Source organism: Caloenas nicobarica, chromosome 1 (assembly GCF_036013445.1).
Source record: "Caloenas nicobarica isolate bCalNic1 chromosome 1, bCalNic1.hap1, whole genome shotgun sequence".
In the NCBI taxonomy this organism is placed as follows: Eukaryota; Metazoa; Chordata; class Aves; order Columbiformes; family Columbidae; genus Caloenas; species Caloenas nicobarica.
In genome coordinates, this window is record NC_088245.1 from 47,214,543 (window position 1) to 47,242,315 (window position 27,773).

At 47.4% G+C, this 27,773-nt stretch overlaps 1 protein-coding gene across 3 annotated transcripts in view; it reads left to right on the forward strand.

The window, feature by feature from the left end:
* Positions 1-8,549, forward strand: part of NTN4 (netrin 4) — a 48,915-nt gene extending 40,366 nt beyond the window's left edge. For 2 of the 3 annotated variants that reach the window (XM_065635478.1, XM_065635460.1), the window contains exons 7-10: positions 98-210; positions 1,645-1,713; positions 3,381-3,551; positions 6,858-8,549. In XM_065635478.1, coding sequence (XP_065491550.1) covers positions 98-210; positions 1,645-1,713; positions 3,381-3,551; positions 6,858-6,994 — 490 coding nt within the window. In that variant the 3' untranslated portion in view covers positions 6,995-8,549. The remainder of the gene's footprint in view (positions 1-97; positions 211-1,644; positions 1,714-3,380; positions 3,552-6,857) is intronic. The other variant, XM_065635469.1, reaches the window with a different exon arrangement.
* Positions 8,550-27,773: the final 19,224 nt, after the last annotated feature.

The window sequence follows — 27,773 nt, forward strand, 5'->3', positions numbered from 1 at the left end:
CAATGTGCAGTCACGTTGTGCCCAGAGGACAGGTTGGTATTGACTCTTCTTTTGGCCGACTCCAGGAGGAAGGTTAACTGTCTCCCTTTCCCAACAGCTCAGATGTGACCTGGCACCACGAAGCACCTCCTTTCAAGGCAGTGCTCAACGACAGTGAGCCCACCTGGGGCTGGGAGGATGAGCAGGGCTTCTCAGCGCTCCGGCACTCCGGTAGGACGGCGGCTTCACGCCTGTTTCCCTGCCCCATCCCTCCCATCAGCAGCCAGCGCAGATGCAGTCTTCTGCACTGGTTTGTAGTTAGCGCCCTGGCAGTTGCAGGAGGGGATGGTCATTCCCCCCATTAGTGTCCTGTGCAACCACCTCCTTCCCCTCCATGAGCTGGAGGAACGTTATGGCTGGTCCTATCGATGTGAGGACATGCAGACCCTTTAGGCAGATGCACCATGCTGAAAGCCTGCACGCAGTGTTCAGCTGTTGATGAGGCAAGTGTTGCTTGCCTGAATTTGCATCCCCAGCTCTGAATTTCAAGGCTGAATACACTCTTTGTTTTGTCCATCACCTTTTAAATGTGTCTTTGTATTCACTAGTACTACATGTTGGAGAAATGGGCAACATTATTTAGAGGGTGGTTTTCATAGAATCATAGAACAGTTTGGGTTGGAAGCGACCTTCAAAGCTCATCTAGTCCAACCCCCTGCGATGAGCAGGGACATCTTCAACCAGATCAGGTTGCTCAGAGCCCCGTCCAGCCTGGCCTGGGATGTCTCCAGGGATGGGGCATCTACTACCTCTCTGGGCAACCTGGGCCAGTGTTTCACCACCCTCAGTGTAAAAAATTTCTTCCTCATGTTTGGCCTGAATCTCCCCTCATTTAGTTTAAAACCATCACCCCTTGTTCTGTCGTAACATGGGCAGGGAACTGGAAGTTTCCATATAAAAATGTGCTTCCCTGATACCCATAACAATTTTGCATCAATTGCAGTTTATGATGCAATTAGAGATTGCCTGGCATTTTGGCTACAGTGTCAGCTGGAGAAGTTATTTCCCCCCAGTCTGGAGGAGATGGGTGCTGCGTGAGGTTGCTGCGAAGCAGGTTGGCCCTGTGGCGCAGCATCGAACCATCCTCCTTTGCAGTCGCTGCATGCAAACAGGCAAACGTCATTTCCTGCATTTTCAGAAAGCAGCATGATAAAATCTCAGAGATACAATAATTGAGTTAATTGAGGGCAAAGCTCCATCATTTGTCTGAGCAACTTCATTTTAAACATAAATAAGTATATCATGTTATTCTTTGTTCTAAGATCACGGAAGTCATTAATCTGCCTTAACCTCTGCAACACTTCCTTTTAAAATTTTGTCTGGTACATTACGGCGTGGAAAATACCACGGGGAAAGACATGCGTGTTATTTGCATCCCGAGGCAAAATAATAAGGCCTTTGTTTCCCTTCTCCTCTAATTGTAAACAAGGAATAATTGCCCTTGGACTAAGATTGTATATTCAGCCTAGGTCTGAAAACAGGGCTTTTTTTTGCACGGGGATTGTGGGCCACATGGAAACCTCTGGCAAGTCCCAAGCTCTGCCCAGGAAGGCTCCTGTCTTTAAAGTATAATCCACAGCTGTTTGCCTCTTTCTCTTTCCCCAGGTAAATGCGAATGCAAAGAGCAAGTTTTAGGGAATCCCAAGGTCTTCTGCGGGATGAAGTACACCTACGGTGAGTCATGGGTGAAGGGAGGTGCTGCAAGAGTGCAAAGCATGAGAAGTGCTGCTGTGCGCACCACTCTGTCCCTTCAAATCCATGGTCTACTTAGGGGCAAATCTTCGACCTTTCTAAAATATATGGATATCATGGTGCTACATCAAGGTGGGTGAAGCGTCTTGCTCTATTACCCACCCCTCTTGCTACCAAAATACTCTTATGTTGAAATCATGGGAGGACAAAAGCTGGAAGGGCCCCTAAGAGGTTGTCTAGATCCAAGACAGACTGGAAAGCACTGTTACCAAAAACAGGTCACTAAAACTGTCTGTAGACCAGATGCCCCAAGAACGGTCTAGAAACTGCTAGAGCCCAATTACACTGAGTGTAAGAAGGGACAGTGATCACCACACAGGCCACTACACGGAGAAAACGGCTCTGGCAGCTACTGGGAGCTTCCCCCTCTCAGCAAAGCTCAGCTATTGCAAAGGGGTGCTATATATTGTCCATATGTCTATTGGATTTAAATGAATGAGAGGAGGTTCTTTGTTTGCCAAGACTTCTCCAGTGTGTGCCAGTGAACCACCTCCTCCATACCACAGCAGAGCCAGGAATGCTTTGTGTAGCGCTCCCTTCCTTCCCAGGCTTCCAGGGACCTGTTGCACCTGTTCCATCTTGCACTGAAGTTGAAAATGCAGAGAGAGATAACCCCTACCTCTGCAGGCTGTGGAGCAACCTATAAAGGGAAGTTCAAGGGGCCGCCAGCTGTTGAAATATAGCCCTGGCTTAACAATATTAGGAAAAAATCTGGTTCTGCTTTGCTTTGCTCCCTGGCTGCTATAGTGACCATGTTTAATCTTGCAAAAGATAAGAAATTAAAAAAAAAAAAAACACACCTCACAAAAACCTCAAGTTCATAAATCTTATCTAAAGTGCACTCAGTCTTCCCACCCTTTCATCATTCGATGTGCAAAGGTGTCAGCTAAACTGGAGAGACAGATGAATTACAGGGCTCATCATGAGCTTCAGGAGGCCATACAGTAGGAGGAGAGGTTTCTCTGAGCTTCCTAATGTGCAGCACCGAATAAAGCACCACCATAGGGTGATACCTACCAGTGGAGGTATCAGCATGGTTGGGGGGGTAGGCTTTTGCAAGTTTTGAAAATCAGATCACTGGACCTCTCCTGCTGCCAGGGGCCATGGTCAAACCAATTGACAGCATTCCAGCCTATGGGTATAGGGGTGTATCACAGAATCACAGAATGGTTGGAGTTGGAAGGGACCTCTGGAGATCATCTAGTCAAATTCACCTGCTAAAGCAGGTTCAGCCAGAGCAGACTGCACAGGAATGTGTCCAGGTGAGTTTTGAATGTCTCCAGAGGAGACTCCACAACCTCTCTGGGCAGCCTGTTCCAGTGCTCTGTCACCCTCAAGGTAAAGAAGTTTCTCCATATATTCAGATGGAATCTCTTATGTTTCGGTCTATGCCCATTGCCCCTCATCCTATGTATGTGTTCCCTTGGTGGCTGCACTGACTCTGGGCTCCCTAGCAAGGAGCATTGGACTAACTCCAAAGTAATTGTCCTCACTGCTTCACCCAGACACCTGAATTAGACCAAAAAAAAAAAAAAACCAACACTGTAAATAGTTTATACGTTCCTGGTTTTGAATTCGTGTCTTCCCAGTGATCAAGACGAAGATCTTGTCAGCTCATGACAAAGGCTCCCACGCAGAAGTCAACGTGAAGATCAAGAAAGTCTTGAAATCCACAAAGCTGAAGATCCTACGGGGCAAGAGGACACTCTACCCTGAATCCTGGACTAACAGAGGCTGCACTTGTCCCATCCTCAATCCCGGTAGGTTTGACTCCCCAAGCAGTACATCCCCACCACATTTACACAGATTTCATTCACATCCCTCGGTCCCCTCATGCCAATGAGCTGAGATTGCAGCCCATTGTTGATTAAATTATTTACTGTTACATCATTTGAATTCCAACAGCAATCTCCATCAAATTTGAGTTTTATAGAGAAATACTTGGATCATTCTATAGACTTTGAAACATACAATTCTCTTTATGAAGCAGAATAACAGATTTACTAGTCTTAATCTGTTCGCAGAGGGAGGGAGGTGCATATCATGCCACAACTACATGACATATCTTTTCAAAACTAATGCTAATTCGAATCCATAAAAATGCATTTAAATCTAACTTGAGTCATTATATTGTACTGAAGTTCTAATCTAAACTCAAGGGAAGATGTATCTTTGAAAGAAACACTAATTTGCATCTACAAGATTTGGAAGAGATTCTCTTATGCAGTGAGAGGACAGCTTTGGCTTCACGTTTTTTGCTCATCTTCTTTGTTTTTCACTGGAGTATAACCAGTGGTGGCCAAACAGTGCATCCAGTCTCTGGTATAGACGAGGAGATGCAAACTCAAGGGTTTTTTCAATAGAGCAAAACTGTGTCAGCTGGCACACCTTTCTTTACAGCTCTGAGATAAACCAACAGTTACCAAATAATTCAGATAAAGGGTTTTGTTTCCATGAGGTGCACACATCTCTTGGAAATCACTGATTGAAACATCAACTTCAGTGCTGAGACATCCTTTACATATGCAGCATTTGGAGCTTCCTTCAGGGGGAAAGGGCTGTCTGCAAGGCTGAATCCCGCAGAAAGGTTATTCATTGATGAGGTGTTTGCAGTCTTCTTTTATCTCGACCAGACTGACGGTCTTTGGCTTTGAAGGCGGCTGCTGTGACAGCACAGCTGTAGTCGGGAAGCCTTGTGAGGTGCAAGAGTCAGATGAATCAGCAGTGTTAGGCAGGACATTACTGTTTAAGTGCAGTAAGACTTTGGATATTGGTAAAACACCATAAATCTACAATTAAATAGATACAGCTGTTTTATTTTCCCATATGCAATGCAAACACAAGAAGAAAGCCCAGATGTGGCTGCCTTAATATGAACCTGGAGGAACACCATGAAAGCTGTCAGACACAGAGCGTGCGGGGCAGCCCTGCACCTGACACCCAGCTTTGTGACTTCCACTGACTTCAGAGGAACTTCACTGATTTTCCCCAGCAGAGGAAAAGACAGTAGTAATCACAAAATCAATGAAGATCCCTTGGACATCTGTAGAAGGGTGGACGTGCAATTGTCTTTAGGGGTAATCCAGGTGTCTGACACATCAGATGTTACTCCCTTACCAGCTCTTATGATTTACACTGCAAAGTTTGATATTGTCTTGAAACACAGCTGCTGGAGTCCCACAAGTGTAAATTGATCTCAGCTTTCATTTGTGGTCCCTTTCAACCTCGTATTCTATGATTCTATGACTCATGTTGGAAAGAAGTTGTGAAGCTTAGTCCTAATGAGAAACTTGAAAACATCAACTGCGTGCATCTTTAGGATTCAGTCATTTCAAAGGGAAAAAGAGATCTCAAATATTTTTTTAAATCTCATTATTTTCTTAAGCTACCACATTCATTTCTGAATGGTTGGCAATACTGTATTAGCAGATTCAACCCTCTCAGAGTAGGAGCTTATGACCTGCAGATGAATAAACCAACAACAGCTGGATAAAAAGCCAAGCTGACATAAAATGATTTCCTGACATATAGCTATAGTGGAAATCACATCTTCCACAAACATAGAGGAGATCAAAGATAAAAATAAAATAAACAAAACTTATTTTTATTCTGTTTCACAGCACTACAAGGATACCAGAAGGAGGGGAGGCTCTTAAAGGCTGTGGCAAGAAATAAGAACTCCAAGCATTTATCAAGTCTCCGTGGGCTGTTTTCAGATGATAAATATGCTTAACTTCCTACGAGAGGATATTCACTATCCACACACACTTTCCCCTCCAAACCCACCCACAGAGACAGGTTGGATTTCTTGAGGGGACACTGAGCTGAAAGGTTTAAAGGTCTCAGCCTTACTCAAGGGAACAGGAGCCCCTTCTCCTCCTTGGCTCTGCCAAGCACAGACACAAATAAGCAGAGAGCCGTCTGCCAGCGACGCACAGCAAAACACACAGCCTCAAGTCCTGGCTTGTGGCGTCTCAGTTGTTTGATTCATTTTAAGTTTACACTTCTGCAACATCAGGTTGAAAAATCTAGAAAGCCCTACTGAATCAGCAACTGCGGCAATATTTGCTTGCTCTCTGAGGGTGCACGCCACATTTCTCTCTCAAGGGAGTTAGATTTAGGAGCCCTTGAAGAGTGATGTTTATAACAGCAGAACTGACATGGCCAAAATGAATGTCTTGCAAAGGGTGATACTGCCATACACATATCCTGTGTTTACTTGGCAGAAGAGAGGATGTATGTGCCCAAAAACTCAGATAAAGTAGATAACAAATTGTATTGAATTAAAGAAAAACATGCTTGACCTTTAACTAGGGGACACCCTCCCTTTATTCTGAACTACAAAACAAAAACCCAAGTAAACATGAACAAACTCCCCGCTGTGGTCAGGATGGAGTGGGGAGACTGAGAGCACTGGGAGAGACCCAGGGAAGGGTGAGGCAGGTGACTGCCAAATGAAGGTAATAGCAGTTCCCAAACAAGGTATAAAAACTCGTAGTGCTGGCCCCAGATATCAGCTTCAATTTATATTTAAAAGCCAACAAAATCGAAGTTTGTATGCTGCATGTCACTGACAGATGTGCCCCAGATGTCGTTTTTCATAGAATCATAGAACATCCTGAGCTGGAAGGGACTCACAAGGATCATCAAGTCCAACTCCTGTCCCTGCACAGGACAACCCCACAGTTCACACCATGTGTCTGACGGTGTTGTCCAGTCTCTTCTTGAACACTTGTCAGGCTTGGGGCTCTGACACCTCCCTGGGGAGCCTGTTCCAGTGCTCCACCACCCTCTGGGAGAAGAACCTTTTCCTAATGTCCAACCTAAACCTTCCCTGGTACATCTTCCTGCCATTCCCTTGGGTCCTAGGGACTAGGGACCTAGGGTTTTTCCATAGATACAGATAGAGGTATGGATATACTGACATAGGAGAGAATCAATATGTATAAATATTTGTTCAAATAGTGCTTTTTGCACAGGACTAGATATCCAGGCTAAGTTTGTAGAATCAATAGGCATCTTAAGCGTAGTTCTGTGCAGTCCCTGACCACTTTGCTGGTTTGCAGGCTTGGAGTATCTCGTGGCGGGACATGAGGATGTCCGAACAGGCAGACTCATCGTCAACATGAAAAGTTTTGTCCATCAGTGGAAGTCAGCTCTCGGAAGAAAGGTCCTGGAGATTTTGAAAACAGACTGCAACTAGAGGTGAGCGACCGCCTGGGGCATTTCTTTATGCACAAAATGCATCAGCCTTCACAGAGAGAAGATCTCTAGGACGAAAACTGGAATGTAAGAAAATAGTGCCAAAACATGTAGCAAGGCATTCAGAGTTGTAGGCGCTGTCTAATTTATTCCTTCCTGTCCAACGTTCATTCACTTGCCTGTAGCTTCTTTGCCAAGGGCTCGCCTGAGCCCAGCTCGTTGATATGTTGAGGGAAACAAAAGGAAGGGCGGACACTTGTCTTGCTCCAGTGCGATGTCGGAGCAGCTCCTATGAAGCCACTGACTAAATTGCCTCCCTAGAGAGGGAAAGCATGCCCACAAGCTACAGCTGAGAAGCAAAACACCGCTGCCAATGCTGCCAGCATGGATCCTGAGCGACTTCCAGAGGCTCCCGGAAGATGCTGTGGGGAAGGCGATGCCCGCAGCAGTGGGCAGGTGGTGGCGGCAGCATGGCAGTGACAACTGCTCTTTAGAAACACCCCCTTGGGTTCAGACATGGCGCTCCTCAAAGAGAATCGGGCACTGCGTGCTTTTACCCTGGTCACTCTGCTGAAGGTTTTGGGGGCTACATTCTCTGGTGAGATGGAGCTGCCAGAGTGAATTCAATCCCTCTGCCGTGGCACAAGTGTGGTGTGGGGCAGAGGCTGGGTCTCCACCCACTGCACAGCCACAGAGAAAAGCTGGAGGGTGCAGCATCTCTGAGCTTTTGTCCTTGAAGTGTTAAAAAATGAAGCTAGCCCTAGTGTAAATATTTCATTGTATAAAGCACTTTACTACCTGCCACTTCACAGTGCGGGAAGTCTAATTGTGTTGGGGAAAGAAGAGGCTGAAGGTGACATGTGAAAAAACTTCCTGAAACAGAAGCACTCCTGAAGACCCCCCTCAGTTGGACGGTGTTAATGGTATAAAGGGAATGGCCAGCCTGGCACTGACCACTCAGAATATCTGAGATTGCAACCTGAAAGATAAAGTATTTGCACTGAAGTCCCAGCTACAGACCAGCGCTTGGATCCTGTGGGCAGGACTCCAGCGAGACTTCGCAAACAGTGTGAGAAGAAGAAGAGACTTTGAGATAAGAAATGCAATTGCCAGAGGAGCAAAACTCTGCCTGCAGGAAAAGGAATGGATGCAGAGAACGGAAAGGACTTGCATTCGCAACCCAGCAATTCGTGGTGGGCCTGGAGTTTATTTTATTTTTATGTTAGTATTTAAAACTGAACATTTTATTTGTTTTCTTCTGTGTTATTGTTTGCAACATATACGGCCACTATACTTCCTCATTAACACCAGTATGGAATATAGCACAGTTTCTGCGGTTTTCAGCACTAAAATATATCTTTTTTGTAAAGCATCTTTAAACAACATTGCATAGAGTCTATTTTGTTCATAAGCGCGAGGGGAAAGAAAAGGAAGACGTACAACACCAGAAAAGCCACGAGGCTACCAATCTGCTTTAAGTATGTATTTTTCTTTCGAGGTCCTGTGGACTCACAAAAAAAATGATACTATTTTGGTAATTTGTTTTTATATCTCATGTATGTAATAAATATAATATGATTTCAACATCTTCATCTCCTGCTACAGTTTATGCCACTGGCAATGCAGCCTTTCCACCTGCACGAAAGAGCAAGAGAAAGGTGGCACTGAGTGGGGAGAAGCTGCCATGGGGGATATTTTCCTCTCGAGGAGAGTAATGTTCACCTTCTGGTAAAAAGCCAAGCAGCACTGTTGGCTCACAGAAATCCCCTTTCACCTCTGTTTTGAGAGGCTTAATCATAGACTTTTCTCAGAAGAAGGGAAATTGCACCTAAATATTTTCAAAGCTGGCCAGATCCTTGCATCCACACAGGCCCAATGGCTGAGCTGCAGAGGAGTTACCCAGAAAAAGCAAACTGGGGATGGCAGAAATCAGGCTCACTCTCTACATCTGAAACTGTAAAGAAGAAAAGAAAAAAAAAAAAAAAAAAAAAAAAGGCTGTGGGAAATGAACACTGTGGCAAAAGGTCTATAAAAACACTGCAGAGTGTAGTCAAGCATCAGAAATGAGCAGCCGGCAGGTCGAGGCGTAACCCCAGCGTGGGCAGCACCTCCTTGGGTGGGTGGTTAATGAGTGACAGCCGGAGCATTGCACTGCGGCAGCACCATCTCCCCAGCGGGGCGGAGGGCAGGGGGAGACCCACTTGATGTATTTTCAGCTTGATTTTATTTTAATGCCATTAAAACTCCATTTGCAATGGCTAGTTGATTAACGTGGCACTGTGGAAGCTGGAGGGTGTGAGCGGAGAGGCCCGCAGTGCCGGCTGGCTCAGGCACTGCAGGGAGCCAGGATGGCTCCAGCAGCAGATGCTGCTTATGGCACCTTGTCTGAGCCGCGTCCCAGCCTTGGGTCTGGGCACTGATGATTTTATGAAGAAAAGATAGTTTCCATAGGACAAATGTGCCCATGAGAGATTTCTGTGAGGGGATTTTGACTGGAAGGAGAAATATCCCTTTACCGAGAGTGGGTGATCTGGATATCCCTCCATCCATATGAGATCACCTCACAGGGACAAGATGGCCAGCCAAGGCCGTCTCAGCCAGAAAAGCTTCTTTGGACAGTAAATATTTGCAGCTGAGTGAGTTCATGTAAGCAGCCTGCCTGGTTTATCTGTTTCATCCTATCTGTTATGTGTATAATAGGATGTCTGTCCCTGCCTGCCTGAAGAGCAGATTTGTTGCTTGATGACTCCAGAGGTAGCAATGCCTTGGCTGATCCTGCTGTGTGACAAAAATCAGTGGCAGGAAAACCAACCTGGTCACAGTCAAAGTTGGCAGCAGTATCCACAACAGGGTCTTTTCTTCCAGAAATACACCTCTGGCCTTACAGACAAGAGCTGGTAATGGAGGCAAAGCTGGCAGCCCCCCAGAGACTGAGCTGCCCCTCTCTGGACTGTGCTGCTCCTGGAGAGGAGAGGTGAGTGCTGGGGTTTTAAGGACCAAAGCAGTGGCAGCAGCTGTCCGCACAGCATCTCCATGGGCAGGGAAAAATTTAATGAAATATAACAAGGGAAAATGTAGAGTCTTGCATCTGGGCAGGAACAACCCCAGGCTGGGGAATGACCTATTAGGGAGCAGTGTAGGGAAAGGGACCTGGGCGTCCTGGTGAACAGCAGGATGACCATGAGCCAGCACTCTGCCCTTGTGGCCAAGAAGGCCAATGGCATCCTGGGGTGTATTAGAAGGGGGGTGGTTAGTAGGTCGAGAGAGGTTCTCCTTCCCCTCTACTCTGCCCTGGTGAGACCTCATCTGGAATATTGTGTCCAGTTCTGGGCCCCTCAGTTCAAGAAGGACAGGGAACTGCTGGAGAGAGTCCAGCGCAGGGCAACAAAGATGATGAAGGGAGTGGAGCATCTCCCTTATGAGGAAAGGCTGAGGGAGCTGGGGCTCTTTAGCTTGGAGGAGACTGAGGGGTGACCCCATTCATGGTTATAAATATGTAAAGGGTGAGTGTCACAAGGATGGAACCAGGCTCTTCTCGGTGACAACCAACAGTAAGACAAGGGGTAATGGGTTCAAGCTGGAACACAAGAGGTTCCACTTAAATTTGAGAAGAAACTTCTTCTCAGTGAGGGTGATGGAACACTGGAACAGGCTGCCCAGGGAGGTTGTGGAGTCTCCTTCTCTGGAGACATTCAAAACCCGCCTGGACGCCTTCCTGTGTAACCTCATCTGGGTGTTCCTGCTCTGGCAGGGAAGTTGGACTAGATGATCTTTTGAGGTCCCTTCCAATCCCTAACGTTCTGTGATTCTGTGATTCTGTGATGCTGTCCTCATGCCTCATCTGCACCTGAAGGAAGCCTGGTGGTCTTCAACCATCCCTGTTTCCAGTGCAGGAGGCTGGATGTAAGCTGGGGGTCAGTGACAGGGACCAGGGGTGGCTGCCAGGGACCCTGTGCTCCTGGTTGTCTGGGGGCATTGCAGGAGTGAGTCTCAGCTGGTGACGTGCACTTGGGTTGGTGCAGGTGAAGCACTTGGGTGTGTTGGAGCCAGCTGCCACCACAGCAAAGCAGATGCAGCAAATACAGCCCCTCCAGTGTGTCTACACATGATCCAACCCATGTTACCCCTAGGCACACATGGGAGACATCTTTTGGTCTTTCTAGTGGGTTCACACATGAGCTCTCAGCAGACACTTCAGCACAGAGAAGGGGAACACCCAGCCCCAGTAACAAGTTTTCACTCCCTCCTTCTACCATGCATCTCTCTGAGACCAAATCCTGTGCCATGAGGGCTGTCAGGACCAGGCAGTAAGATAAATCCATATGGTTCTGTGCAAGTGAAGCCTTCTCCACCATTCTGTGCCACCTGTGCTACTTGTGGAAGAAAGCAGGACAAGCCACCTGAATCTGCCCATCAGTTTTCACTAACCTGAAGCTGGGTGCTTGGGGGAGGCCGTACTCAGATGTGTCCCACATCCTCCTTCAGGGAGGTCACCTTACACCCCTGATTGCTTGCTAGTAAACATCTGCAAATGGGGTGAGTGCTCCCCGTCTCTGTGGACCCTGTGAGCTGGGTACCTCTGCTCAGCACATTAATCAGGAAGCAGGAGGTGGCCAGAGAGAGGTGATGAGGTAAAACATCTGCTTTTCTTCTGTTAAAGAGCATTTTTCTCTTCAGACCACCTCAACAGACACCTACAGGCTGCGAATACAAGGAGGGATGGGGGAGAAGCTGCCTGCAGCCCTGGCCACATCCTTCCCCACAGCAGCAGCTGGCCGTAGAGTGGCTGGGCAGCCTGTGGACCCCAACAGCATGTCTCATCACGTCCCAGGAGGTCCTACTGCCAGGGGCCTCCTCCATCCTCGGCAACTGCCAGACCAAGCCCTGGCAGAGCCACAGAAAGGTGTCCCCTCCAACCACTGCAAGATCTGGGATAGGGCTTGAGGCTGTGCCGGCTGCACGTGCGTGGGGCCCATCCAGCCAGCCATCGCCCCAGAGGGACACGATCTTCCAGTCACAGTGGAAAATTACAGGCATGTTTAATATAGTTGCTCTGGCAGCCTAAAATCTTTTGGGATATGACCATGTTGCTGAAAATGACTGAACATCTGGTACTACCGGCCTGCCTAAATGGAAAGCCTGGCTGGTATGGGTAAACATAACAACGCGGGAACAAATAGCTGTAGCATATTTTTTAATCTTTATTTTTAGTTATCGTATTGACTTCAGCATCAACACTGGATAGAGCAAACATCTCAAATATGTCCAGTGGCTGCTGCCTTAGCATCCAGAGAAGCCCTCTCTCCGATAATGCAGGAGGAGATGGGCTGCCTGTGGGCCTTCTGGGCTGATGTGTCGATTTTTCAATGACGGTGTTTCCAAAGCATGCCCTTGCCCAGGGGTCACAACTTCTTGCCACTCTTTTCCCACAGTTCAGCACAGAAATATCACTAATGCCTGTTATTGCTTCAAGGAAATGCAATGAGGCCATGGCAAATCTCACAGGCTGGGAAATATACTATATATGGGAAACTTGTAGGCGTATTGAAAATGTTATTATGGCCAAGAGGCCAATGTGCTGCAGCGGGCATCGGGAGAGCCGCTCTGTGTGTTCAGCCCAGCTCCAGGCTATGCTCATCTCCTCACTTCTCCAGCACTCTAGTGACTCCTTTGGAGATAAAATAACGCTGGGCTGCTTGCAGAGGTGATGTGCTCACAAGCGTGATGTGCTCACAAGCGTGATATGCTCACAAGTGTGATGCACTCACAGGTGTCATGTGCTCACAGGTGTGATGCACTCGCATATAGGCCTAAGCCCCACTGATGCACATAGGCCAGGCAAGATTTTGTTGCGGCCAGGTCCTATACCCCACAATGTGATCCACAGTTCAGGGTATCTCCAAGCTCTACCTGGGTGCTCTGTCAGCAGTAGAGGATGTGTAAAAGAAGTTTATCAGGCTTCTGAGAGGTCTGAGTGGGGCTGTAGGTGTGGGTGCAGGTGTGTGCATGAGCATCCCCACAGGACTGCTTCCTTTCCCAGAGGGTGGTTTCTCTGCTCACACCTCTGAGCTCCCTCTGACAGAGTAGGTTGCTCGCACTGCTGTCATTCCTTTCTTTGGCCTCTTCTCTCAGTCTTATGCATAGAAGTCATATGTATTTATTGAGCACAGGACCTGGATTTTAAGTCATCTGGAAAACAGAGCTGCCAAAAGGCCCTTGAATCTATATGAAAATTGCTGAGAATAATAGAATTGTTCCAAAATGCAACATTAGTGATGTTTCCCTGAACTGACTTGCTGTGGACATGGATATGTACCCCTTTCAGCAAGTGCAAAATGCAGTTGGGCTTCAGGCTTGGGACACAGGCTAAGGTACTGAAACAAAGGAAAAAGAGATCAAAAGTGAGCAACCATCCATTATGCTGACATTAACCTGGAGTAAAGAACATTAATCACTGTATTTCCCATGCCTGATTCAGACACATCATCCCTACCTGGTTCAGTAGGAAATATTTCTAACATTATAATCTTAGAGTGTATGGCTGTAAAAAAACCCCACGATTACTCTCTGTCTCCTCTTCATAGGAACTGGTTTTCCTTTCCTTTGTTTGTATCAGGTGCAACTCGTGCCTGGACCTTGAATATTTATGTGGTCAAATCTGCCGCATAATCTCTACTTGGGCTGTACCTGAGTAACACCTGTAGGAGATAAGGAAACATTTTGGGTACCCCAACAAGGGCTGGAGATGCGCCCCACCTAACATGAGGTGTCAGTGACAGGTGGTGGTTGTGCAAGGGTCCTCTGATCCCCCCAGGGCTGCAGAAGAGACCCAGGAGCACCCTTAAGAGGCCATTAGAGCTGCCCAGCTTCCCCAGAGGGGCAGGTCAGGGGGGCAGGCAGGTGTACAGGTACTTTTGTAGCTCAAAGAGCATCACCACCTGCAGAAGAGCAGGGAATTAACCTCCCCTAACTTCCATAGGGGCAGGGAAGTTAAACAGAGCAGAGGCCCAAGCGGGGACACCACCACCTCTGCAGCTGTGGGCAAACACAAGGACAAGGAGCTGCGGTGGTGGGAGACGAGGAAGCCTCAGTCATTGCTGACATCACCGCTTGCTTGGCATGGCTGCCCAGACCTGATCAGCCTCTTCCTCAGAGACCTGAGAGCTGCAACAGGGGGTCGTTTCTTGACCTGCAAATCAGGTCCTCTAAAAGGCCCCCAGAGCCACTGAGATGACTGAACAGGGGGGCCAATTTGGTGGCACTCACCTGACGCCGAGCCTGTGACGGGTCACTGCCACACGTGCAGCTGGCAGCCACCAAAGGGGTTTGGCAACATCCACACAGAGCTGCCGGTGTAAACACGGCATGCCCAGAGCCACTCTGCAGCTCAAACCGCCCTTGTCTGCACCTTCGGACACCTCTGAAACAGACATTTTGGGAGGGATCTCGGCCCTCAGCAGCCCCCATGACAGGGGATCGGGAGGGGATGAAGTGGTGTGGGTCAGAGCTGTGCCGGAAGCCGTGCTAACAGTGTGGCACTACAGATCATCACCTTCCAGTGCCCGGAAAAGTTCCTGAAAACTATGTAATTTATTTGCATGTCCCTACCTCCGGAGAAGCGGCACATCCTGCCCCGTGACTTGGCCCCGGCCGCAGCCAACAGCTACAAAGGCAGGAGGAAAAAGACAACAACAAGAAAACAGAAGCCAAGTTATGCGGCAGAGGAGGAAAAAAATATTTCTCTGGTCACAGTGGGTGACCGGCAAAAATCCCAAAAGGCTCTGTAAACACAATTCAATGCAGCACGGACAAACAGCCCGGTGTTGGCACTCCAAGGAGCCTGACGCCCCGTGGCAGCGCTCCGGGGACCGGGGACAGTGCTGGTGAGACGGGCCAGCACTCCCAGTCCTGCTCAGGGACGTAAACAGGACACCCCACCCCAGACTGATACCGATCGGCCAGGCCCCCGCTGTGCCCCGGTCACCTCTGAAATGACAAAGCAATATCGCAAATGGCAAAATACACACGATGTGGCAAAGAGCTTCAAGACCGAATTGTGAGTGGAGGAGATGGCCTGGGGAACTTCTGCCACAGTCTGCAGCAGGGTCTGATCCTTTGCCCAGGCTGGTGACTATTTAACACATTAAAAGCGATAACAACTGAATTCTTCTGAGGAAAAAAGCACTTATAATTGGATAATGGCCACTGAGCATCAGTAGCTGGGTTGCCTAATGCCTGAAGGAAAGCACGAGAATTTTTTTTCCACCCACAGACCTATTATGAAGCTGACAAGGTCCTGCTCTCTGCAATTCCCATTAATTTTACTGCCGGGCTTGAAGATTTATGACAGCTTTGTCTGACATTCATGAGGCAGACAGGTATTGTTACATGCCGACATAGCCCAGGTAGCAGCCACAGGTTGTTCTCCACAAATGACTGCACTCCAGTCAGCTTTGGAAAACTCCTGGCTTTTGTACAGGGAAATACTAAATAAATGAAAATTGCTTTGAATTCCAGGCTCCCTTTCCACCCTCAGGGAAGCCCTACGCATGCCAGAGAACAGGGATCGCTGCTTATCCTGTATTCAAGCAGCAGGCAAGCTTAAATCCTTAGAAATCCTTGAATACCCAGCAGATGATGACATACCATACCTGTCATTTAAACCCTTTTGTGATTTGGAAAAAATCGAACGTGTAGCAGTTATATTAGCCAGGAGCAAAGAAGTGACCAGCTGGCATCCACTTTCTTCTCCTTCCAGGACTCTGTTTTCTCTAGCTGTGCAGCATCTTTTTTTTCCTCTATGTAACATCCAAACTAGAGAGAAAACAAATAGAGCTGAAATAGCAACTGTACAAGAGAGAAGACCATCAGGAGTTCCTGTTCACAAGGCTATCCTGGCATTTATCGGCGGCTGTTGACATATTTAATAGCCATCCGGTCTCTGCCAGCTGGATGCCAATTTCAAGCTCAAATCCACAACTGAGAGAACTCCTTGCTTCATGCTACAATTTCTGCGCTGTTATTTTTCCTGCAGTGTGAGTTAGCAGCATAGCGCATTCTGGGCAACAGCTTATCCAAAGGCATCCGGAATAAGAAACCTACATGGCTAATCCCTGAGTTTCCCTCACCTGGGGAAGCAAGGATTTTGCTTTCATGTTATGTTAAGGATGTTTTTTCTCTGAACGAATTGCAATAAAGGAAGACTGATGCTTTGCTGGTAAAAGACTGAGTGTTACCATGATTTTAGTATAGTTTCTGAAATCTTCTGAATGTTTCTTCATCATACTTCATTTTAACTATCTGTAGCCCATGGAAATATATCTGTGGAAAAAGGCTGAGGAGTAACAGTGCTATAGTCTTCCCAATTCGCACTCCTTGGTCAGGGCAGCAACTGCAACCAGCTTGTTGGTGGAGGCTGGTGCTGGGTTACACGAGATGCTGCTCAAAGAGGTTTTCCACCAAAGTCTGCAGGGTCTGAGGGTTCCAGGGAGACCAGGGCTTGGGGGAGAAATGTTGTCACCCTTGTCTTGCTGGCTGGATTTCGTTTTCTTTCTCTGGCACTACTCAGGAGCAGAGCAAGGCTGGGCTTTCACAACCAGCAGTGCTCTCATGGTGAGACCACCACAGCTCTCACTTGCCACAGTCCCGACACAGTTTTGCAGAAGGTTGGGCAGCCCGTCCCCTCCACCAGCAGGCCACCAGCGAGCCACAGATGCCACAGGGCCAGAGGCAGAACCCACCATGTGGCCACAGGACTCCTGGTCCTGGGGAGCACATGAGCCAGCAGCCGGTCTCCTAGTGATGGCTTAGCTAGGTAATTCTTAGCCTGCTAAGAGCAAGATATATATGGTAGTAAAACACTCATTATGGTTTTAAATCCACCCACCTTCTGTTTTCCAGAGCACAGGAAAGCCATGACAAAATGGGAAGCGTCGATCCAGAGCCCAGCACAGCCCATCTCTGGTAGACTGGGACAGGGAGAATCCCTCTACTGAGAGAGTGGGGGGGGTTGAAAACCAGCAAGGGTCACCTAATAAAAACCAGAGGTGCTACGGGTCCTCCTTGCTGTGGCTAAGTGGCTTTATCCTAATGACTCATAAGCTGCTGAACACTGACCTCCACTCCAGTTCTCTCCTTGTCACCCCTTGAATAAACAGTATTTTAATAATAATGAGCCATAAAGGTTATTGGCTCGTCTCTTCCAGTTAAGGAAATCAATTGGTTCAATTATGTTAAGCATCACATAACTCAAAAAAACCCAAGGATTCCTGTCAAGGGATCCACTATGTTGCCTGTTATAAACCAAGAAACAACCTTCAAGTATCAGTTCCCAGCCAACACAACATTTGTGTTATAATTAGATATTGGTTTTGTTGCTGTGCCATCCTGCTGTCACAGTGCTTTTCACTGTAAACCCACTCGAACCGTATGACTTGGCCAATGACTCTGACTTTTTCTCATCAATGAAATATAAGTTATTTTTGATAGAGCTGGTGCCTCTGCATATTTTTTTTTCCCCTTGATACTGTCATGCAACTATGGTTACTTTATTAAGCAGAGGAGGAAAAAAACCACAAACGGTAGCCTATTGCAGTATATACTGGTAAACAATTTTATTTTTTTAATGCAGATAGTAAACAATAAAGTCCATTTTGACTCTGTATCATGTAATGTGACAACAAGAGAGTGAAAAAACAGAGATAGCTACCCTTCCTGTGCAAACAGACACAAAATAACATGGTTAATACATTTTTTCCTTGACTTTGCCTCCCTCACATTCACAGCCTTGGAGCCCTCTGGTATCTTTAGCTGCTGATACGGTGGCAGCTCTGACCAGGGTGATGGTGAATCGTGGGTCCCTGTGCCATGCTCGTCCCTTCAACCCTCGCTGCCCTGGGAAGGTCCCTCCTGGCACTGGCTGCTGTCACATCATTCATAGAGGAGCACCACAGCAGGTCCTTAGAGCTATTTGTCTGTCACATTTGCAGCAGCTTGGCACATGTTTCAAGGCATCCTGGCACGGGCAGCAGCCCTGATGGGGGATGGGCCACCAGCAGCCACGGTCCTGGGGTGCAAGGGCAGTGCTGGTGCTGAGGGTGAGCGTGGGATGCTCTGCTCTTGCTGGGTGTTGGGGTGCTTCTCCAAACCTGCGACTGCAAGCAACAGAGACAGGGCAGGAGATAAAGTGATAATAATGTCCAAATGGGGCAGATTTGATTGCTGTAGGCAGAAACGCCGCTGCTATGCGTGAGTACCATGCATGGGCATTGTGAGCTTCTTAGAAGAGGTCATGTAAAAATATCTTTTTAAAAAGAGAAGAAAAGTGGCAGACATCCATGGGTGGGATGGGAGAACCTATAGGAAGACATCAAGTATGGCAAAAAAACCCTGGAAACAGGCAAAAAAGACATCTGTTCAAAAAAACATTGCTAATAACCTAGTAGGAACTGGTACCCAAGGGCCTGAGCACTTAAAAGAGTTGAATATCCATAAGTTTGGGTTTGCTTTCCATAACAAATCTTCCAATTGCTTTACAGAACGGTGGGAGCTTGCAGTTCATGTTTCGTAAGCATTTTCCTTGGTATGGCTGAGAGGTTCACACACCCAGGGGAAACTCTGGGCAGCAATCTCAGCACAGGTGCTCAACGACTTGTCTTTTTTTCAGCTATCCCTCTTGGTTTAGTAAAAATAGACACTCCTTGGTGTGTACCTTCTTTCACCTCTTTCCTTAGACCATCGAAGACACAACATTACTGGGTGGCAAAACACTGGCACAGGTTGCCCAGAGAGATGGTAGATTCCCCATCCCTGGAAACATTCAAGGCCAGGCTGGACGGGGCTCTGAGCAACCTGATCTAGTGGAAGATGTCCCTACTCATTGCAGGGTGATGGACTAGATGACCTTTAGAGGTCTCTTCCAACCCAAACTATTCTATGATTCTATGGTAGCACTCCAAATCACGGCTCCCCAAAGGCAGAAAAGGGTTCGCTCCCCTCCACGATCTGATCCCCTTCAGATCAGCTGGCTGGGCACAAGCTGGGAGCGATTCCCATGATGGGAACAGTGGCCTGGTTGGCATCTCACCAGCCTTGCCCCCGGGCAGCTGAGGGCAGAGCTCAGCTCCTCACGTTGAGTACTGCACCGAAGGTCTGTAGGGCAAATTGCACTGTGCTACCTGGTGCTCGACGGGAGGCATGGATGTGCAGCCGTGGGCCCGCAATTTACATTTAAATAATTAATAAAAATTCCAGGCTAGAGAGCTTCTGTGGGGTTTATAACCTTGACTTTTTTTATGACCCCCTGGCTCGTTTCTTTCTCCCTTTATAACCAAACAAACCCATACAAATTAGTATTTGAAAGTATGCAATTAGCAAGCAGCTCCTGCAGCTATGCAGTTCTCCTGCCACCCAGTTTCCCAATGAGGGGAAATCAACAATAAAGAACAAAGAAAAGAATTTGCTGCCTCATATTAATGACTGCTGTTTGAGGACAGCATTTGTATTTTAAATGAATAGCTTGCCAAGGACAAAAAGGTCAGAACTGCGTTTTATGGTAGCAATAGAATAGCAGGAGGACAGAAGAAAGGCGAAAGCCACGAGCGGACAGAACAGCACGCTCTGCTTGCTGGAGAGGCTGGGACCGGTGCCCAGCCACGCTGAGGCCACAGGTTTTGGACTCAGAATACAGGCATGGTCCTGCAAGGTGGTGAGGATGGCGGTGGGAATGGAACACACTCCCCTCCCAGCCAAGTCAATGAGCTCTGTGTCACACAGTGAGGTTTGAGGACACTTGGCACACAGGGTCTTGCTCAGCCCAGCATTCCCCTCCAAAATCCTTCCCTTCTGAAAAGCCAAATGAATCCATCTCCTTGCACGTGGAGCTTTTTTATTCACCTCTAATGCCCTGAACGTGCTCTGTCCCCCAAGACACTGCTCGTGGATATGCAATAAGACTCTGCCAACATCTAGCAAGAAAGCCTGTGCCTATGTACTAAGTGCAGCTACCTGGGGATGTGCCTTTCGCTACCTTAGCATTTTCGAATTGCCTAAAGTTAAATCTGAATTGAGAAACCCAAACGAAAGCCAATGCTAGTTCAAGTTATACTGCAAAACTCCAGCCCTTATCCATGGGAATCAACTCCTTCAGGAGAAGAACTCAGCCCACTCGCCTTGTGAGGCTTCAAGATAAAGATAAGCCAGCATGGGACTATTTTAACCTATAATATCCAATGAGAATTAAATGACCACACCACAACAGATGATAAATCTAGCCAGAAAGGAAAATCAAAGCCTCTGAAACAGCCATGGGATCCCCTGAGGTGGACACCCCATTTAGGTATTACCTGAGCAGAGTAGAGCAGAGCAGGCAACTTCTGAAAAGCTGTCAAAGGGAGTATGATGCTTCTCCAAGCACAAGGGCTTGTGCCACTAACCTTGCCGTACAACCCCGGTGTGAAGCCGGCCTACAACCCCTCTGGGCCATGGGGACTGACTGGATCCCCCCAGGGCTGTGCGGCTCACTGCTGGGGTGCCAGCCCAGGCAGCCCCAGGCCATCTGCCCTCCCATGCACGTTTTGCCTCTGGACACCACCCAGGGACAGCCCTGACCCCTCAGGGAGCCTCCTTGCTGCTTTGGACTGTGGCACTACATCTGTGCAGCTTTACCAAGGATGGGGCCATCAGCGAAATCACGCTGGTACATCACCAGAGAGAAGACAAAATCCGGTGCCTTGCCCCCACCGTTCCTTTTTATTTCCAGAGGTTTTATTCCTGCTGGTCTTCAGTGCTCTCTCCTCCTCCTTCTTGGGCTCCTTCCCATTGCTGCTATAATAAGACAGAGAATAACATTTCATTAAGTGCATGTTTCTGCCAGTGTAACAAGCCCTTACCTGCAATCGTGTGTGAAGCACAAATGGCCTAAAGGCATCACGCCTGAAGGAAAAATTCCAGTCCCTTCAATAACGTATTAACATTTTTAGCATACATTCAGAATGTTTAATGCAGTAGGAAAAACATGTGTTTTGGTCTCCGTGGCCTTGCTAAACCATAAGAGACAAGAAGGAAGGCTGCAGCTTTCCAGCAGTGACTTCCTAGCGGGCATCCTTTTTTGAAATGTTCAAGCCAGGACAGAAATCAGGAAATCACCTGAGAAACAAGGATGGCTGAGCAAAGAAACGCACCTTTTGAACCAGAGTAGTTCTGAACATGTTCCTGGAAAGAGTGACTGTAAAACTGGGAGCCAGATAAAACTGGTCCTCTGCCACCCTGGCCCCCACATCCCAGTGCTTCTGCGACAGCCGAATTACCCAGCAGCTCAGAGATGCCTGAGAATCATTCTTGGCTTCTCTCCAGGCACTTTAGCTATGAAAAGCAGTAGCTAAAAAAATATCATCTCTTTAAATAGGTGCTCCCATGGTACAGGTTAGTCCTTGTGTTGAGTTGGCAAATAACCCTGCTCCAGGCAGGGAGGCGTGGGAGAAGGTATTATTTCAGGAATCCTCATCCAGTAGGACTGGCAGGCTGTTAATGGTGTGTTTTCGGCTGTGGCAGAGCTGGAGGGAAAGGGGTGCTGGTGTTGGACAGGGTGCAGGGACGGGAAAGGTGATGTCTCTTTACTGCTTTGTCATCTCATGGTGGCATCCAAAGTGCTGTGCGGAGCCCCAGCTCGAGTGTCCCCAGTGCCAGTGGACGAGCAGAGCTGGGACACCTTGCTCAGGGCCTCTGTATGGCCTGGCACTGGCCACGTGGAGGACAAAATGCACCAGCAAGAACAGCTGAATGGCTGTCACAGCTTCAGCAGCATTTGCAGGGCTGGCAAATTTGCCAGGGGGACTGGTGACAGCCGGGCATGACCTGCAGACAGGGACCCCGTGTCCCTTCTGGCTGCTGGAGCCCCCCTGGGAATAGATGGCATCCTGTCACGCAGCACTCCTCTGGTCCCCAGCCCCAACACAGGTTTCTGGGTGCAAAAGAGCTATTTTGGCCTTGATTTTTCAGTTCTTCTCATCTTAAAATCCCAGTTCATTTCAGTATCACAATAGCTGCATGGGAACAGTTAAACTACTTCAGGAATGCAACTTGCATAGGTGACTTACGTTTTTGCCTTTTTTCTGTGCTTGTACCAAGGTTTCACCAATCTACAGCCCAAACGTCTGCCTGTAACATGTTGAAATATTCTCCATAAATGGTGCTGAAGTTCAGCAAGACCAGTTTGCCTGGCACAAGCAAGAGACTAGAAGCAGGAATTCTTGAAAATTGCTAATTAAGTCTCAGACTTGAACTACTTCTCCCTTAGCTGGGAAATCATTCTACTTAAAATAGAACAGACAGAGACATGATAGAGAATTTTTTAATCAGTCCCTGAGCCCCAGGACATGAGCAAATTTTTTTTCTTTTATGGGTGTCTTAGAAAACACTTTCAGCCATGTACATAGGTGAGCTTTCCATTTTGTGGAAGAGTGAATACAAAGATAGCTAGCCTCTGGTTGCACTGTCAGCCTCTGCGCTGCCATGGAGTTGAAGGCACATGATTTGCATCCATTTTCCTCCACACTGCATTAATGTGAATGAAATACATTCGCAGTGTGTAAATAGTGGACTTAGCACAGCAGCTTCGTTTGCATGAGTAAGTCTTTTAAGCTCCTCTGCCCTTTCTGCCCCATGGCTGCATAGATAAATAAAGAAAAGGCCTTATTATATTTGCCATGGCTAAATTTAAAGGTCTGTGTTAAACCAAGTAAACTAAGCCTTCACACTTGTCCCCTATCACTTGCTGCTCCTGAAATCCCTTGGCTTAGTCTCTATAACCTGGCGGGAAGACACTATTCTGGGAAAGTGTTAAAGCTGGAGACATGGTTACGTCCTGACAATGGTGGAGTCTTTGCCAGATACCAAGCCCAAAGTCTCACAGCTGATGTCCCGCAGCCCCCTCGTTCATATAAATAGATGGAGAGCACTTTATCCAGGGTTTTTTTTATAGTTGCTGTGATGTTGTTAAAAGAGAGAAAGACTCTGTGACAAATTTTCACAGGAAAACACTCGGAAGCCCATCTGGTTTGAACACGGTTAGTTGGGATATAATTGTTTGGGGATAATCCTGGAAGAGGATGAACCAGTCACCCCTTGACAATTATCCATCCATCCCTTCATCCCTCCATCCATCTAGGTGAGGGTTGCTCTGTTTTTTAGAAAGAAAAAAAAAAGACAGGAGAGGGGACGGAAAGACTGCTCCACCCCAACACCACCTTCTTCCTCCTGAATCCTGCATCCTTCTTGCCCCAAAGCCCCTGGTCCCCATCCCATGTGCTGCAGAGCTCAAGCTTGCCCCTCACATGCATCTCCATTCCCCACAAGGTATCATCCCAGTCTTGTCCACAGCCATCAATGCTTCCAAACTGGGGCACTGCACTGTACACCCCCCATTTCCCAGAGCCCTCCCATCTCCTGCATCCATGTCAGAGCCACCCTCCACCCCAGAGCTCCCCACCTCTCCCCACTCACGTCCCAGCAGTCGCTCCCCTTAGCTATTTGTCCTCCTCCCTCCCTTGTTGTCACCTAATGGTGAAGTCACCTGCTCTGTCCCTTCATGGGCTCACAGGTCCCGTGTCAGTGGGTGAAATCCTGATCTATGGCACCACCCATCCTTCAGGCAGCTCCACAAGACTGGAGTCTCACCTGAGTGGAGTCAAGAGTTTCCAGGAGACACAGAGCTAGAGCTGGGACATCAAAAGTCCTGAATCACTAACACCTGCCTACATGATAGACTTGCCTCTCACTTGTCCTGACCTCCCCACCACTGTCCGGACTCCTTTGCAGTGTACTGGTCCTCTCTTCAGGAAAGTGTTTTGCTGTCTTTTAAGGAGTGGGAGAAACTGCAGGGCCCAGACCTCCAGCCCAGTGCCCTCAGCCGCCCGCCAAGTGTTTAAAAGTCAAAATTAGGGGCTGAAGGGCACAGCAGAGAAGGTGCTGGGGATGGGTAGGGTGAACACCCTCAGCATCCCTCAGAAACTCTCTAAGAAACACACAGCTTCCCTGGAATGCTTCAAATACCACTCTTCAAAGAGATTTAGATACCTAATGGCTAAATCGAGCTCTTGGTGTTTCCAGCAGCAGGTAGGTGCCTGGTGCCACCCCTAGGTAGCAACCAGCATCTTTCCTCACTCCTCCTGGTGCATTTCAGCTTGGCGCCTGCTCCCAGCAGATCTTCTCACCTGGCAAACCTTTGGGTTTGCAGACTCAGAGCAACTAAAATCTAGTGTTCGCACCAGGTGCATACCACACTTCTCCTCGCAGAAATAACCCTGTGGCCACAAGCCTTATCGTGCCTTCGAGGTGCTCAGCACCCCATCAGACCAGAGCGTGCAGCGCAAAATAAATCCAGTCCATTTTTTTATATCATTCCAGTAATTCCTTAGGAGATGAGACCATCTCAGTTTGCGGGCAGACAAAGAGCCAGCACTAATGCAGGGCTTCATCTTTTCCACGCTTGCTGTCCTTACAGCAGAAATATTCCCACTGTGCTAATGGGATTAAAAAGATGGGTATCCAGGCACTAAGAATTAAGAGAATTTGGGTTCAAAATGCCATTGAGTTTTCTTTTGAAATGGCTATGTAAACACACAAATGATTAGCAGATAGAGATCAAAACTCCCACATTAGTAAATATGAACATGGACTTGGCACTTTTTCTTAAATAAAACGTTATTAGTGTAGTTAAGTTTATTTGTAGGCCAAGGCATTATCATAACAGAACATAAACTCTTAGGGTAGACAGTTATCTGCCATAATAATTCTGTCTTTACTCATTAACAAACATCAGCAAATCCGTGCTGTAGACACCAATATTGGGAAGTGTTTGGTACAGTAGCTTCTTTGTGAATGAACAGCCTTTCTCTGAGAACTGGACCGCCGTTAATTAATTATCTCAATGTCTTTGATCTATTTACTTTGTGCATATTTCATCTGTTTTGGTTTATTACTTGCATTTCAATGATCTCTCACATTATGGAGCAATTCCTTCGGTTGGGAAAATTGCCTTTCCCTTTCCCATGGGAGCACAGCAGTGGACTAACCACTCCTCAGAGATGACAGGTCCATTTTTTACTTCTGTGAGCATGACTGCACTGATTTAAGGAATTTGCCCGTATACAGCTGAGGAATTCAGTTTGCTCTTATGAAGCCTCTGTGCGCATTTATAGTAAACTGCAAACTCCCTTCGGCTGTGGAGCTATTTGCCTGCTCTCTCAGTTTTAAAGGTAAAACAGTAGGCAGAGATGGCAAAGGATCACTGTCATTAAAGATCAAAAGCAAGATCATCTCTATTTCTAACTACTAGTTAAACACTTCATTGTATTTAACACAATAATTACAGTAAAACTGAGTGGGTATTTGATTGACCTTGGATTTTCCCAAGAACAATTTTATTAACTATTACATGTTGTGATCTTGAGCTCAAAATAAAAAGATTGTTCTTTCTTTTTTTTTTTTTGGCCATGACAGACAATAAACCCATGGTGATAGCATGGGCGTGAAATATCCCACTTCTTCTATCTCCTTCTCCCCAAAAAACCTTGAAATTGGTGTGGGTTTTTTTCAGATTATTGAGGTTGGAACAGGTTGGGAAGCTTCCAGTTCCTTCCTCCCACAGGCTGTTGTTTCTGAGTATCTGGTGGTTTATCTTTAATGATTTATGTTATTGCATTATATGTGATAGTAAAAGCGGACTTGAGGAGGGAATAACAAATATTTTGTGTATATTTTTGTTTCCATTCTTGAAAAACAACATTGCAAAAGGCACAGCAAAGAACCTTTAACTGGAACTACTAAAATCTAATTTTGCATCCAAAAGCCATGGCAGAGCTTTGCTATAACTATGGCTATAACATGGCTACAGCTTGCTATAACCCTGCCATTCAGTACCTCATCTCAGACAAAATTACCTCTAGGCTGACCTAGGCTGGAGACACCCAGCTCAAGACAAGGAGAAGCTAAAGGCATGTTACCAGAAGATGAGTTGCTGGCTGAGGGGGACAGCAGGGCTCTGCTGAGGGTGCCGAAGCGAGCACAGGGAGCAGCGTGCGAGAAACACGATGGGGCTTCATCCTCCCCCCATATAAGAGCAGGGGGGGACTCATGCAGCCCTGAGGTTCATCAACAAATATTGTTATTATAAAATAGGACAAACCCAGTATCAGCAGCTTAAACTAGAATCAGCCCTGACTCAAACCTCCCTTCTGATTCCAGATTTCACTGTCCCAGCTAAAGCACAGCTCATTTATGCAGAGGCGCTTATCTGGCAAACCTCTGAGGCTGTAGTGATTGTGAGAGTTCATGAGAACTTTATTTTCTTAAAACCTAAACTATACCTGAAGAGATTCTGCAGTATATTAGGTGCACAGATAGTTTTCTGCAACACCAGAGGACAAATCCTCCAAGAGCATGTTCAAACCTCTTTCCTTGGTAGCTTCAATTACATCAAAAAGAACTGTTGAAGCTTTCTCAGCTGGATGCTCTGTTACAGCACAGCCTGGAGAGCACAGCTCTTCAATTTCCATGACAGCAATTCACACCAGGGGTTAGGTCTCCAGACTTTGAGGGCTGCTGTGGTTTGAACGTGATCCTGCTTCTGTGCTCTGGTGTCACAATGTCACCAGTTGGCTCTGGTGTTTGTTCCCCTCCGTGGTTCTTCTTCCAGGAGAGGCTGAGATTGACTTTTTTTGCCCTCCAGGATGATACTGGGACACAAACAACATTTTCTCTCTCTTCAGTTTTTATTGACTGAACAGCTGCCCTTCAGCTGCGTCATGAAGCAAATGTATTTGTCTGAGCTAATGAAAGCATGAAATGTACCCTGGATTGGATAAAGAGCATAGCAAAAGGATGTTTCTTGCGAAAAGATGTTTGGGGCTTGCTTTGAGCCACCGTGATGCCCAAATAAAGGAGGGAAGAAGAGGTGGCATCCCATCAGCTCTCCCAGCTCTGGAGCTGAATCTCGCCACCCACTCTGGGGTTGTCCTCTCTCCAGCTACACCACCAGTCCCTCAGCAGCACTTCAAGAGGCAGAAGCCTCCACAGCTCTACTCCTCTTTTCCCCGGGACCTACCTTTTGTGCCAGGGGATGGCCAAGAACTGCAACCAGTGGCTGGAGTGGCACCACCAGACATGGAAGAGCGGCAGCAGCATTTCAAGGCACTCCGCAAGAGGCAGCCAGTGAACGACGCTGTGGGAAGTATTTTGCATCCATTCATCAGTGGCTTATGCTTAGGAGACACAAGTGCCTTGGCCAGCACCACAGGAAGACAAGTCAGGGCTTAAAGAGGATGAGATTTTTCTCTTCCAGACCCCAGCAATCAGACTAGCAGCAGGCAACCTTTCCAAGCACTGCGCCAGGCTGGCTTTTTCAATGTTAGAGATTACATGCGCTGGGAAAAACTCAGCAGGAACCAGGAGGGTCATGGTTGCCCGTCCCCTTTTGGCAGTACTTAACCTCCTCAACAGGGCACAAGACCTGAGAGTTCCTTACAAACACTTCTATAAAGATGCCGTAGTGCCCCATCCCTGCCTTGCAGTAGCTCTTTCACCAGAAGCATGTGTTCCCATGGTCCACTTCCCACGTTAGACCATGCAGTTTTTCCTCTGAAGGGAACATTAAAACCCCACGTTCCTAGTGGGAGAATACTGCTGTACAAAGTTGAATCTCATCCCTCTAACTCCCAAGTTCAGGACTCAGACATCATTTTATGTCTCTACAGGAAAGCAGGAATTTAATTGTGTTTGCTGTA